We start from the raw sequence: 13,424 nt of genomic DNA, 5'->3' as shown, positions 1-13,424 counted from the left end.
AGAGGAAAAATAAAACCTTTACATGTTTATGCCACTATACATTAGGTTTCTATTACATATAATAAAATGCAATCATAACAGATTAAGATTTCTGTTGACTAAAGAAAGTGATGCTAGGTTATTAAAAATGAACATTAAAAAAGTAAATTAAAGAACAAGAGTGACAAAGTAGTAAATCACTGCTTTAGAATATTCTAGAGACACATGCTTGTATTGCCTAATACTTTATTACTATCAATGAAAGCTTTTGATTCTGAAATCCAAAAGCCTATTCAGAAGAAGCTTCGAACTCCTTAGAATAGCAGATAACATAACAACATACAAACTTCATTTCTTTAATATAGTTTTTTTCCTCTGATTCAGGCTGGTTTTGCCCAGATAACAGCATTGTGACTCACTTGCTTTCCCCCATCTCCTCCTCCCTTATCCTCTATATGCCTGCTCCTTTAATCCTTAAGCCTTAGGACAGAAGATTATAGAGCCTCAGGTCTATAATCATGAAGACAATGGGTTTAGATTGGACTTTAGACTAATGATAACATCTTGGCTTTAGATGCATTTCAGCCCATGGCCCACTGAGGCAGAACAACAGCCCAGACATGGGACCAGATGGGATGGCACCATGGCTGATTCCAAAACTCAATACAATGATCAATTACATCATCCCCCTCCAATTGGTAGCACCCATGACCCCAACTCCCTTAGTTTCCACAACTATTGATTTTTCCCTATATAATCTATACTCCTGAGGCACCCAGGAAGCCAGGCCTTTGAGCATCAACTTGCCTGTGTCTCTGGGCCTGCAACTCTATAATAAACCTTACTTTCTTTGCTGCAAAACCTGCATGTATCTTCTTTCGCTTAGATGAATGCAGGCAGACGGACCCCTTTTCTGTCCCAATAACAATAATACGTTCGCAATCTGACCCCCAAAGAGACTCATCTCCTATTAGTCTTTCTTCTAAATTCTAAACTCAGAATGCAGAAGAAGGAATTTATCATTTTAAATTTCATAAAATACAAATGTATTCAATATTAATTACATAAACTTATCATTCAATAGATGTTAAATTATAACAGCTATTTCACAGAAAATAAGCTTTCATTTTCATCAGTCAATTTTGATTCACGAAAGCAGATGAGGAGTTTTTTGTTGTTATTCTTGTTATTTTGTTGTTTTTAATGAAGCATTGTTCTATCTATCACTGATATAGAAACAAAAAAAAATTAGTAAACTTACTTTTGTTGTTGCGATACTATTTACAAAGCTGATTTGCTGGAATCCTTTTTCACTCAATGTAAGACAAACATCCCATCTTTCATTTGCAAGTTCATGAATAACTTTCAGAGCCACTCCAGTTTCATCCAATTTGTCTTTCACATAAAGATCTACATAACTGCGAAATCCATTTACCTATTGATTTGAAAAACAATAATGTTATACTGGCAGTTCAACTATGTGAATGCCATCAGGTACTCTCATATTTGGATTTCCCCTCATTCACAACAGCTCTTACTCCGCAGATCCAAACTTTTATGACTCTCCCCAATTCTACTCCTTGATCCCTACCCTTTAAAAAGTAGTCCATTTCATACACACTTGATAAAGAAAAGTTATGAATGGATAGCTGGACAGGTGAATTACTAAAAATCTTTCGAAAGTTTTTTTAAAATGACAATGTAGACTTCCAGTTTGAGTTCAGACATGAAAATGGCTGGGTGGTGGGGAGGAAGCATCTGCCTTTACAAGAAATGACCTGGTCAGACAACAAATTGATTTTTCATAAACCCTCAAAAAATCGAGATCACAAGACATCTGGTCATCTTGAGTCTGAAGAGACAGTTGTCTATAGGAGACTCTAAACCTTAGCATTTGCTTAACTGGGGCAGAAGCTGCCTACTGTCATTTAAGCCGGGAGGAACTTTAAGCCAGAAAGTTTCGCAAATTGCTATAGGATGAGTGTGGACTAATATGAGTATGTGAATCACCTAAGGGCTGTAGTCATAAAAGGGCTGTAGTCTTTTGCAGGCTTTTCCTCCAGAAACCACAGTAGGTTTGCACAGAGAAGAATGGAACTAGAAAAAGTACTCGCCACACTACCACCATGGTGATAGCTGGGGAAGGAAAACAGCAGCTCTAGGAATTCCATCCAGGCTCATCTCCCTTACCAATAAAACCTTTAATTTGCCAAGGAAAAGACACTGCTGGAGAGCACTGGTAAAAGAGTACTGGCGCTGGAATAAATTAATTCTGCCCAGCCCTACCCCATCCTGCCCCTAGATCATTTAAGGTTTTTTGTTGCTGTTGTTGTTGTTTTTTAAAAAGAAAGATAAAAAGGATATTTGGCAGGGCAGAGAGCCTCAAGGATACTGAATGAGAGCTGGTTGATACCTGCTACAGCTAGGGAAAGAGAATAGAGGGCAAAGGAAAAAATCTCTACCTCTAGAGGAGGGATAGAAACATTTGTAAGGGCCAAACCCTTGAAACACAGACTCCACTGTGCGCTCCAAAATCTGAGACTTAATCAGACATGAGAGTTTCCCATAAGCTACCACCATACTAACAAGCCCACAATAATAACAGTGGGTTTCAGCGGGTTTCAGCTGGGAAAGTTGCAAGAAACAGACCCTCCCTGAGAAGCAGCTCAAAGGGAAGGCCCAAAGTGAAGATGAAAGACAAAAACAAGGAAGAATTTAAAGTCGCTACTGCCCACAGCAACAACAAACCTCAACACTAGTTAACTACAGCAACAACAAACTGCAAACACAGCCCATGTCCTGTATAGATTAAAATAAATCCTCATACTAAAGCCTATTTACTCCTATCTACCACCCAATACAACATAGATGATTTTCTATAAAAACTTATAAGGCATGCCAAAGGCAAGAAAAAAACAGTCTGAAAAGACAAAGCAATCATCAGAACCAGATTTCAGATATGTCACAGGTATTTTAACTATCAGCTAGGGCATTTAAAAATAACTACGATTCATATATTAAAGGCTCTAGTGGAAAAGGTAGACAACATGCAACTTCAGCAGAGAGATGGATGCAGTAAGAGAGATTCAAATAGAAACTCTAGGAATCAAAAACAGAAAGTATGAAGAATGCCTTTTGTCAGGCTCATCAGTAGACTTGACATAATAAAACAAAAAAAATTAGTGATATTAAAAATAGTGCAATAGAAATTAAATAAACTGAAACACAAGGAGAAAACAGTGAATAAAGCAGGGCGAAACATCCAAGAGCTTGAGACAATACCAAACCATATAATATATGCATAAATGGAATACCAGAAGAAAAAGAATAGCACAGAAAAAAATATTTGTAGAAATGGCCAAAAATTTTCCAAAATTAGTGACAGACACCAAATGAGAGATCCAAGAAGCTCTGAAATCACCAAACAGAATAAATTCAAAAACACACACAAAAAATGCACATAAATACCTAAGCATACCATAACTCAAAAAAACAAAGACAAAGAGAAAATCTTCAAGGCAGCCAGAGGAAAATGAAACACCTTACCAACAGAGGAAGAAGGATATGAACTACAGCAGACTTCTCATCAGAAACCATGCAAGCAAGAAGACAACAGAGTGACATCTTTAAAGTATTGAAAGAAAAAATAACTGTCAACCCATAATTCTGTATCCAGTGAAATTCTATAGCCTTTGAAAGTGAAGGAAAATAGACTCTCTCAGACAAACATAAACTAAGGAAATTTACTGCCAGCAGATCTAACCTAAAAAGATCTCTAGGCAAAAGGAATATGATTAGGATCAGAAACTTAAATGTATACCAAGAAATTAAGAGCATTGAAAATGGAATGAATAAACTGAAATTAATATAAAATTTTAAAATTTAATAAAAAAAGAAAAATGGAATAAAGGTAAAATATAATTCTTTATTGTTTTTAATTGCTCTAAAATACAAATAACTGCTTAAAGTATTAACAGCAATGTCACTAACTGGAAAAATTTCTGCCATGATTTTTCAAATGTTTCTTCTGCCTCATTCTCTTTCTTCTTCTGGTGTTTACAGTATAGTGAAATGTATGATGACAATGACACAAGAAATGGGAGAAAGATCCTGAAGACATACTGTTATAAAGTCCTTTGGCTACCCATGAAGTGAAATTATCTGAGGGTGGACTCAAACTATTTACGGAAAGAATAAATCCTAGGGTAACCGCAAAAAGATTTTAAAAAGTATAAGTAAACAGAAGTGAGAAAATGAAATTATTTTTTAAAATGCTCAATTAAAACCAAAGAAGGAAGAACAAAAGGAAATAAGAAACAAAGAACAAATACAATGAATGGAAAACAGATAGCAAGATGGTAAATTTTAATCCAAATATATCAATAATCACTTTAAATCAAATCTTCTACACATATTGGTTAAAAGACATTATCAAATTAGATTTTAAAAGATCTAACTATAAGCCATTGACAAAATAACAAAGCATTAACTATTTTAGGAGACACTTACAGGCAATTTCTTTCCATTAAATATGACCTTGACCCCTTTGCATGAACCAGCGAGATCATAAACTCTTCTGGTCATGAGAGCCACAATATCCTTGTCAAGTTTTTCCATCTTAAATTTGGACAGATCTGGTTGGAATGTTATGCAAGTGTAATCTTCACCATCGAAATGTTTAATTTTGGATTCAGAAGTCTTCATCATATTATTCATCCAGGTCTTTAAAAGAAAAGATATTCAAATATTTCTATAACATTTCTATATTTTGTAACACATAAAGACTCAGCTTATAAAATACACTTACCACAACTATAACTATTTTTCAGCTTTACAACAAACCAAACAAATCCTTGAAACTGGTACTATTAAAGATGAAAAAACTTTAAATACTACTCTATAACAACCTCATGTTGAAAATAAGCAAAATAAACTGCAAAACTTTATACACTATTAGTAAAATATCTTTCAAGTTCTTTAACATGACTATATAAAATCTTACAAAAATAGGTATGATGCTTTCCTTAGAAAATTACTGTAGCTTATTGTAAAAATGTAAACTATTTTCAAAAGCCTACAAGAGTAAAATAAATTTTTGAAATAGGAATTTCATGAATCAATGAGGAATTTTTCAAACATCCTAGGTGGATGCATTTCAATTAGTCTTTGAGGTTCAGGTCGTTTTCACTAATGCTTAACTAGGTTAAAAGAAAAGTCTGTTAAATAAAGCATTTGTTTTTTAAAACAAATTTGTTTTTTAAAAAGCTTATGTAAAATCTCACAAGCATTCTAAAGTCTTTTTTACTCTGATGACTTGCTTACCACTTTAAAAATGTGTGTGTGTGTGCGCACGCGCGTGCACCACTGGAAGTTCTCTAAGGTTCTATTATCTTAGCAAAGCAGCAAAACATGATTAAAAAAAAAAGAATTAGACATATCATACCTGCTTAAAACTATGTTTGTATTCTTTGCAAGCAGTTTCTACTGTAAACTTTGTACTGAAAATATTACAAAGTTTTGCACCATAACCATTGCGACCACCTGTAAAAACAATTGAATGTGAAGGTTTAATGAAAATGATTTTAAAGGAACTTTGTTAACTTACCTAGCATAGGGCAAGTCTGTTACCAGTTTCATTTATTACATTATCTTAACAATCATCAATTGAATATTTCAGAGTATAATTTTTTTTCATTTAAAGAAAAACAATTAAGATTTAGCATATATAGTAGTATAATTAAAATATGCACTTTTCAGATTATCTTCATTACATTTTTTAAAAAATTGAACTTGGTATCTTCTATCACCAATAAGTCTATGTGAGTATGAAACCTGAGCTCTCTATCAAAGTCACTTCTCTAGTACAAAATTTTAATCTAAACACTTCCTACGGCCTTGATTTTAAAAACAAAATAAAACAAAAAAAAAAAACAACTATCAATCTACGTGGGTAACATAGCTAAGTAGGAAAAAATTTGGTCTGGTCAGAGCATTTTCAACTCTATTTACAGAGTCTGTATTTTCAATCTTGACCTTTTTAAAGAAAACAATTTAAAAGTAATCTACCTGATACCAAAAGACATGGTGCTTATGAAATAACAAATATACAAATAACAAATAGGAATCACACCTATTATTTTATTAGTAATTAAAAACTCAAACTGTCAGCCAGCTTAGAGTTCCAAGAGTTTTAGCATAATCAATGCACTATCAGAGTTAAGCTTTTAAACTGTCAGACTACAATCAAGACAATATTTATATAGTTTATAAATATTAATTTGAAAAGGATTTTTTCACAACAAAACTACACAGAATTCCTCTTGTCATATTTTATATAGGAATAGAAAGATTTTATGCTGAAAGCAATATTTCTATTAAAATTCTGATCAGCCATTAGACTTTACCTGTTACTTTTTTCTCCTCATCATCATAGTTACTGGATGTTAAAAGCTGTCCAAAAATTAACGCTGGAACATAAACTTTCTCTACTTTGTGTTCTACCACTGGAATGCCTTTCCCATTATTCCAAATGCTTATAATGTTAGATTCACTGTAAATAAACAAGCAGAGTTTAGAGTTTAAATAGTTTAAAGACATATTAATTTCCATTAAAAGTAAAGTAATCCAGAATAAACCTGAATGATTATAACCAAAACGCTAATCATTACCAATTGGAAAGCCACTCATCTTTCAAGAAAATCCTTTTTGAGGATGCACATTGCTATCCCTGAGTTATAACTCAAATTAAGATCACACTAAGATCTGCAAGTAATACTGCAAAATTTCTCAGGAAAAGAAACTCTTCTCAACCTCCCAGAAAACAGTAAAAGTAGTGAAGCTTTTATAAGAAGTCGGCCAGAGATTCTGTTTTCTTTTCATATCCATTAGCCATGATCTTCCTTCTGCATTCTATCAGTATGCCACCTGTGAACCACAAGCTCTGCAGAGGTAATGATCATTGCCATTTTCATTTCCTACCTAACTGCTGCGACACTACAGATGGAAAAAGGACAGCCTGACTTGTAGTCCATTCTCAGCCTAAACATTAGAGAGTTGGTTGTATTATGGCGATCACTGTCATCAACTATTTTAATGGTTTTAAAATATGTAGATATTACTAATTTTAGGTCTTTTAGTTTTTTGGAGTTTTTTTGTTGTTTTTTGTTTGTTTGTTTTGTTTTTTACCACAAAACCATCCATTTTAGCCCTGAATGATATGGAGTAGAGGCTCCTATAGCTAATAGGAACTGACATAGACAGTAGTCCTGATAGTAAACTTTGCCTACTTATTGTTTGAGTAGTATGTACTACAATGCCTTTACCTAGTTAAGAGCCAAATTTGCACAGAAACATGGCTTCATCACCAACACTGAAAATGGTACCATTTGCCAATATGATTCACAATCATTCTTAGGCACTCTGTTTTACTCATACATACATACCTTAATCTCTTAATAGTTATTAGTTATTACAATTAAAAAATATGTTATAAAAATTGTTATAAAAATCAAAATGAAAATCAAAGATCCAAGGGGAAATTAATTAAATTTAAAAAAGTTTAAAAAAAAAAAAACAACTAAAAACTTTTGATATATTATCTTCTTTCCCCAAATCAGCCACCAACTTTTCTGTCCCTCACTCTCCAATATGAGTTCAACTGTCTGAATTCTCCTAAGCCCAAATTTCGATATCATTTTTTATTCCTATCTCCTGATCATTCTCTAGTGTCATTAGTCAATAAGACTTGTTAGTTTGTCCTATTAGATTCATTTTATATCAGTTCTGTCTTCATTCTAAAAGTCAGTATATCAATCTAGGTAGACTAAAGTCACCTTAAATATTGATTACTGTGACAGACTTCTTGATAACCACTCCCCTTAAATATATTCTGCATAACAATGATGACCTACTACACCTTTGGTAACATTATTTTTGCTCTAGAACACAGAAGTACTTCCACCTTTTTTTTTATAAAACTCAAGCTTGAAAGTCCTCTACTATATGTTCAAGGCCTGTTATCTATATCCCCACTTACAGTCATAAATTATAAGTATTCTGCAACATACACCCTATTTTTCCCTCATCAGTTTTATTACTTATCCATGTTCATTCCCAATTCTTCCATTTCTTTGTTTATTGGTCTTTCCCTTGACTATAATGTCTTTTAGTCTCTTTGTCTAGCTAAAGTTTACCCTTACTCTACAGGTCAGTTTATGACTTTAGTTCTCCATTAAGCCTTTTACCCAGCCATAACAATGTTTCCCAACCCTCCTTAAATTGAGATCACCAAAAAATTTAAATTATTTACTGCAGATCTCAGGAGATAATTAGGTTACCTCATCTGTAGGTAAACTCTATCTACAGAATACACAGCTAAATATTTAAGTATGTAACAGTTTCAAATTGCCTACCGTACTTTCACTGTGTGTTCTGTCTCCAGTGGTAAAAATGGTGGGCCTTAGAAACAAGGGCCACGTATTGCATTACATTTTTAGACTTCCAAATAGTTCCTATGTTGGGTGTAAAACCTACAATTTATTAAGTATTCTATTTTCTTCAAGAAACTTCATGGAGCTTAACAGAAGAATTCTAAAGGAAATAAAGGCAATGAATGGGAAATTACAGATCTTAAACATCTTAGAATGACACAAAAGTTAATATATTCATGAGAAAAGCTTTAAAATTTCATCCTATTAGCATATATGGTAATATAATTAAGATAATCATCACAATTTCAAAAAAAAGGCTTCATATTTCCTACATTCAGTAAGCCCATATGAGTATAAAATTGGAACTTCCTATCAAAGTCACCCCGCTATTACAAAATTTCAATCTATACTACTTCCCACATCTGGTGTTTATTTCTATAATCTCTAAACAATGATTCAGAATTCTATAACTATATTCTTTGCTTCATCAATAATCTTCTCAAAAATATTAAGGGAAAAAAGACTGTTATTTGAATAAGCTACAAATAAAGTTTCCATATAAAGTTAAAAAAAAAACCTGGAAAACAATCTAAATATCCAATATCCTAAATATCCAATATTCATCAACTGGAAAGAGGGCAAATAAATTATAATGTATCGACATAATAAATACTTAGAAATAATTAAAAAGAATTAAATAGATTTATATAAGTTAAAAAGGCTATCCATATATCAAATAAAAATAGAAAAACATAAAATAGTATATTTTAATCCCAATTTTTAAAATAGAAATGTATACATATATATATTTCAATATGAGTGTGTATTTCTTTAAAAGCTATAGTTTTTAAGAGTTTCAACCCTAAATAATACTTAAGCTAGAAGAATAGTCAGAATTCGAGTTAATGTGCTCTCCGCATTTTTTAAATCAGATAGATGCTAGCAAATAAGTTGTTTCAATGCTAACCATTGTTATATTATTTAATAAGTTTTAAGTTCCCCTGTGAAAAGTTGCTTCAAATTTTCTTTCTAAAAGAGCGGGCCAAATTCTGCATGACATCCCTTGCTAACCTATTCCTATGCCTTTTACAACCATGGCTGTTTATTTAAACTGTATCCCGCACCACAGAGCACTGTGGACAAAATAAATAAGAGCTAAGGTGTGGTGTATATTCACTATACTTAACCCATTAACTATCAAAATTTACCCCCTACACAGAGTTTATGCACAAACACGCACAAAGAAAAATAAAAATCTTCTACATAAAAATGTTAAAAAGAATGTAACTGAACAGATATCAAAACTGGACAGCAGAAAACACTGGGTCAATGGAATAAACAGCATAACAGCACTTTTCCCATTTCAATTATTTTAAAATGACTTCTAAAATTAGAACTCTAACAAGCAAAAATTATATCTCTGAAATAAAATTCATTTTAATAAAATAACATGAATTCTGTAATATATGTAGTGAAGAAAAAATAAAGAATGACTTTATAGGATGAAATTCACAAAAGATAAAGTGTTATGATTAAAATTCAGAAGTAAAATATAAATAATAAAATATAAGGATCAGCAGTGGTTCCAAAAATGCTTGTCTATTGCCAATTTTAAATATATGTGTATATATGTATATTTCAATTAAAAACAAGAGAAAGAGTCAATAATTTCTCATCAATGATCTGTAAACAAAAACAAAAAAAGTAAAATAGGAAAGAGGAGAAAAACAAAGTACCTTCACCCTTTCTTCCTTGGAAGTAGTTGACTATGAGTTTTTGTTTTATTTTGAAATAAAAGAATTAGCAGGAACAGTTAAAGTGACATAGAGATAAATAAGGAAAAAGAAACTGATCTAATTATCATTAAGAACCAAAAAAATTTAGTTATAACTCTGTTACTCTTATACCCATACAAAAATGTCTGTTGACTGAAAGGGAGTTAGAAAGAGAGCAATAAAGGCACTTGTTACATAGAATACTCTTTGTCCAGAATCTGTAATAAACTTAAGGTAAAGCATGCCACAAAGAGCCATTATTGGGTCTACGCAGTTGTTTTATAGCTCACTTCTTGATCACTTTGTTATAATGGGACTCTATGTAAGCTCTTTTTTAAGTCCATGTTATTAAAGTGACCAAAACAATTCTGATAAAATATAACCAAATAATCGGAACCATGTTCATGAAGAATGTATTTAAGGAAAGACTCTACTTCTTTAGTCTTCAATCAGAATTTTTCAATTCTGGATCTTAAAAAAGCTTAAAGATACAAAACATTCAACATCTATTACTCCTCACTAATTCTTGTAAAATATAATAAATGCTATTGTTTTTAACCAACCATTTCCTAAAAATGGAAGGAAAGGAATCTTGACAGCTAAAATTTCCTTAAAACTATCTTACACTTCTGCAAAGGTTGTAACTTATAAGTATCCTACACATCTTACCATATAAATTCTCAAAAATGTATTTGTTATAAAAAGAATTCAGACTTTAAAAACTAAATTAAAAAAAGAAAAATCGATAACTTTAACAGCATAGTAATGTGTTAGTATTTTCATATATAAGATACAGTTAACTTCATAGTATAACCAAATATAAATTATATTTTTATTATATCATTAATATTAACCATGCAATCTGAAATAAGATTGACAGGAAGGCTATCCCTGAATTGTGAAATTTTCATGTTAAAGAACAATCTTAAAATCATGCTATATTACTAATGAAACTATAAAGGATAAATGTAATATTTTACAAAATGCATGCTAATGAAACCAGGATAAATGTAACAGCTGTATTTCTAACTTACAAGTTTATTTTCATTCCTTCTCCGTCTTCAAAAAAATCACCATAGTGAGATCTAATTAGCTAAACACCTGGTATATATTTTATACCAGCAGTTCCTAATTTACAAATAATGTTTTAAATAATGGGAAAGTCCAAATGCCAGTCATAAAAAATAAATTTAACCCATAATGTAAGTGGAATAGTTCTGGCAATAGCCCATAGCCTTGAGTCTCAAAGCAAAGTTAAGAAAAGATTGAGTGATTTACTCTAGCAGCTGAAATGACATCCATAGCATCAAACAGGAAGAAAAATGGTCTCCAACTGCTCACATAAGAAAGTACTTTGAGGAAAAAGACCATGAATAAGAAAGGAAACTATGAGTATAGTATTCTGGCTAAAAGAGGCAAAAATAACAAGGTCTCAAGCAACAAGGTAACTAAGGCGTACTAATTTTATACATTATTCATTTAAGAAGTAATCATAAGTTGGGGACTATCTGGATGAAACAACTTAGCATAAAGAATTAAACTTGAAATATACTTACGGATCAATAGAAACTTTAATACAGGTCATGTTCTTATCCCTCTGTTTATTGTCAGCTGCATTAACTATGAAATTAAAAACTCAATGAGTAATCAAATATCTAAGTTATATAAATAAATACATGGACACAACTGCATGTACATCACTACTTAATATAAACATTTACATGTGGTAATAGTTGATGAAAATAATTACTACTAACTTCTAATACAAAACTTTATTTTCCAAACAATGTTTTTAAACTTTATATCATATCAAATTAATATTTGTCTTCTACCACAAAACAAGGAGGCAGATGATTTTGTGATATACAAAAACAAATTAAATAAGCAAACATTTGCAGTTTACAACACCCTACTTCAGGTCTAGAAGTAAAAAAATTGATTTCATTATATTTTACCTTGGTAACAAATTACTTTCTCTTGAATCTCCTTCAATAAACTAGTGATTGTATAGACAGATTGAGCTGAAACCAATCAGTAATTTTTGAATTACAAAGGCAAAGTCTTTAGCATAGTTACTAATCTCTAAATCCTATGTGCTATAACTGATAATATGTCTGTATACATTAACTAATTGCTTTAGTAAAATCTGAACACAAGCTAGCTGTCAAATTCAACTTCAGTCATAGAAGGAATATGTTCATGATAAACACTGTGTAACCTACAAGTAAAACTGAGTGGAAATTTGGGAGGCAAGGATGAAAGGTACAAAATGTAAGTAACTGGTTTTACTCTCCTTTTCCAAAGACCAACACTATTCTGCTTTCTAGGAAACCTCAAATGGCACTGATGAGGTGGCAGTACAGTCTCTAGAAAGTCCTTGGCTAAAAACATTTCCAAAGTGCAAGCATTACCTAGGAGTCAATTAGGCATTTGAACTTCACTGTGATTTAATTAATCGTGTGATTTGGAGAGGAAAGAGATTATTTAAAACGATGACTGTTAAAATACCTCATTTGTTAGTGAAAAACACAATTTTACATGTCTCACCTCAAACTCACTGAATCTGCAAGGCTCGGGCCCTGTAATCTCTATTTTTAACAGGGTGGGGGGGCCCATACCCCCACCCTGGGACTAGAATACAAGCAACTCCCAGTTGACTGCATATACAGGACCACAGACCATCTCTGGGATTGCTAATCAAATACAACACATTATTTTACAAACAAACGATTAAAACACAAAAATATGTACAGATATGAAAATATAACAGCAAGTTATATAAATTTTCTGAAGAACATTTATATTCACCATAAAAGCCAGAGATATGCCTTTAAAATTTACACTGTAAATCTGGTGCTATATATAGAGACAGACAGACAGAGACGTTATAATGATATCAATAGAAACATGCATTAAATCTTTAACAAGTACTCACCCAAGATTTCATCAAAGATCTTGTATAAACCTGGCACAAAGGTAATATCCCTGCAATTCATTCCCACATCTTCATCATACACCCACATTAACTGCATTGAGAGAAAAATTCAAAAGGACTTATAGAGTAAAAGTGCTTAATATCAATTTTGCATAGTATAAACCCATATCTGTCATTTACTCTATAAATACTTAGACCTTCAGTTATAATCAAACTCACGGTATTTATATTCAATTTAAATAAACTCGAAATTGAGATATTATTCATTTTGTATCATCTGTACTCTTTTTCATACATAAAGTTAGC

The 13,424-nt window shown here is 31.8% G+C and overlaps 1 protein-coding gene across 2 annotated transcripts in view; it reads right to left on the bottom strand.

Moving 5' to 3' along the window:
• TOP2B (DNA topoisomerase II beta) overlaps positions 1 to 13,424 on the bottom strand; it is a 57,211-nt gene that overhangs the window by 31,697 nt on the left and 12,090 nt on the right. For both annotated transcript variants that reach the window (XM_039836735.1, XM_039836734.1), the window contains exons 3-8: positions 13,119 to 13,209; positions 11,740 to 11,803; positions 6,384 to 6,529; positions 5,423 to 5,520; positions 4,489 to 4,701; positions 1,241 to 1,414 (exon numbers count right to left, since the gene is read on the bottom strand). In XM_039836735.1, the coding sequence (XP_039692669.1) occupies positions 1,241 to 1,414; positions 4,489 to 4,701; positions 5,423 to 5,520; positions 6,384 to 6,529; positions 11,740 to 11,803; positions 13,119 to 13,209 (786 nt within the window). The remainder of the gene's footprint in view (positions 1 to 1,240; positions 1,415 to 4,488; positions 4,702 to 5,422; positions 5,521 to 6,383; positions 6,530 to 11,739; positions 11,804 to 13,118; positions 13,210 to 13,424) is intronic.

Source organism: Pteropus medius, unplaced genomic scaffold (assembly GCF_902729225.1).
Source record: "Pteropus medius unplaced genomic scaffold, Ma_sr-lr_union100, whole genome shotgun sequence".
NCBI lineage: Eukaryota > Metazoa > Chordata > Mammalia > Chiroptera > Pteropodidae > Pteropus > Pteropus medius.
The sequence above is the reverse complement of the archived record's forward strand: the minus strand, read 5'-3'. Positions and strand labels throughout refer to the sequence as shown.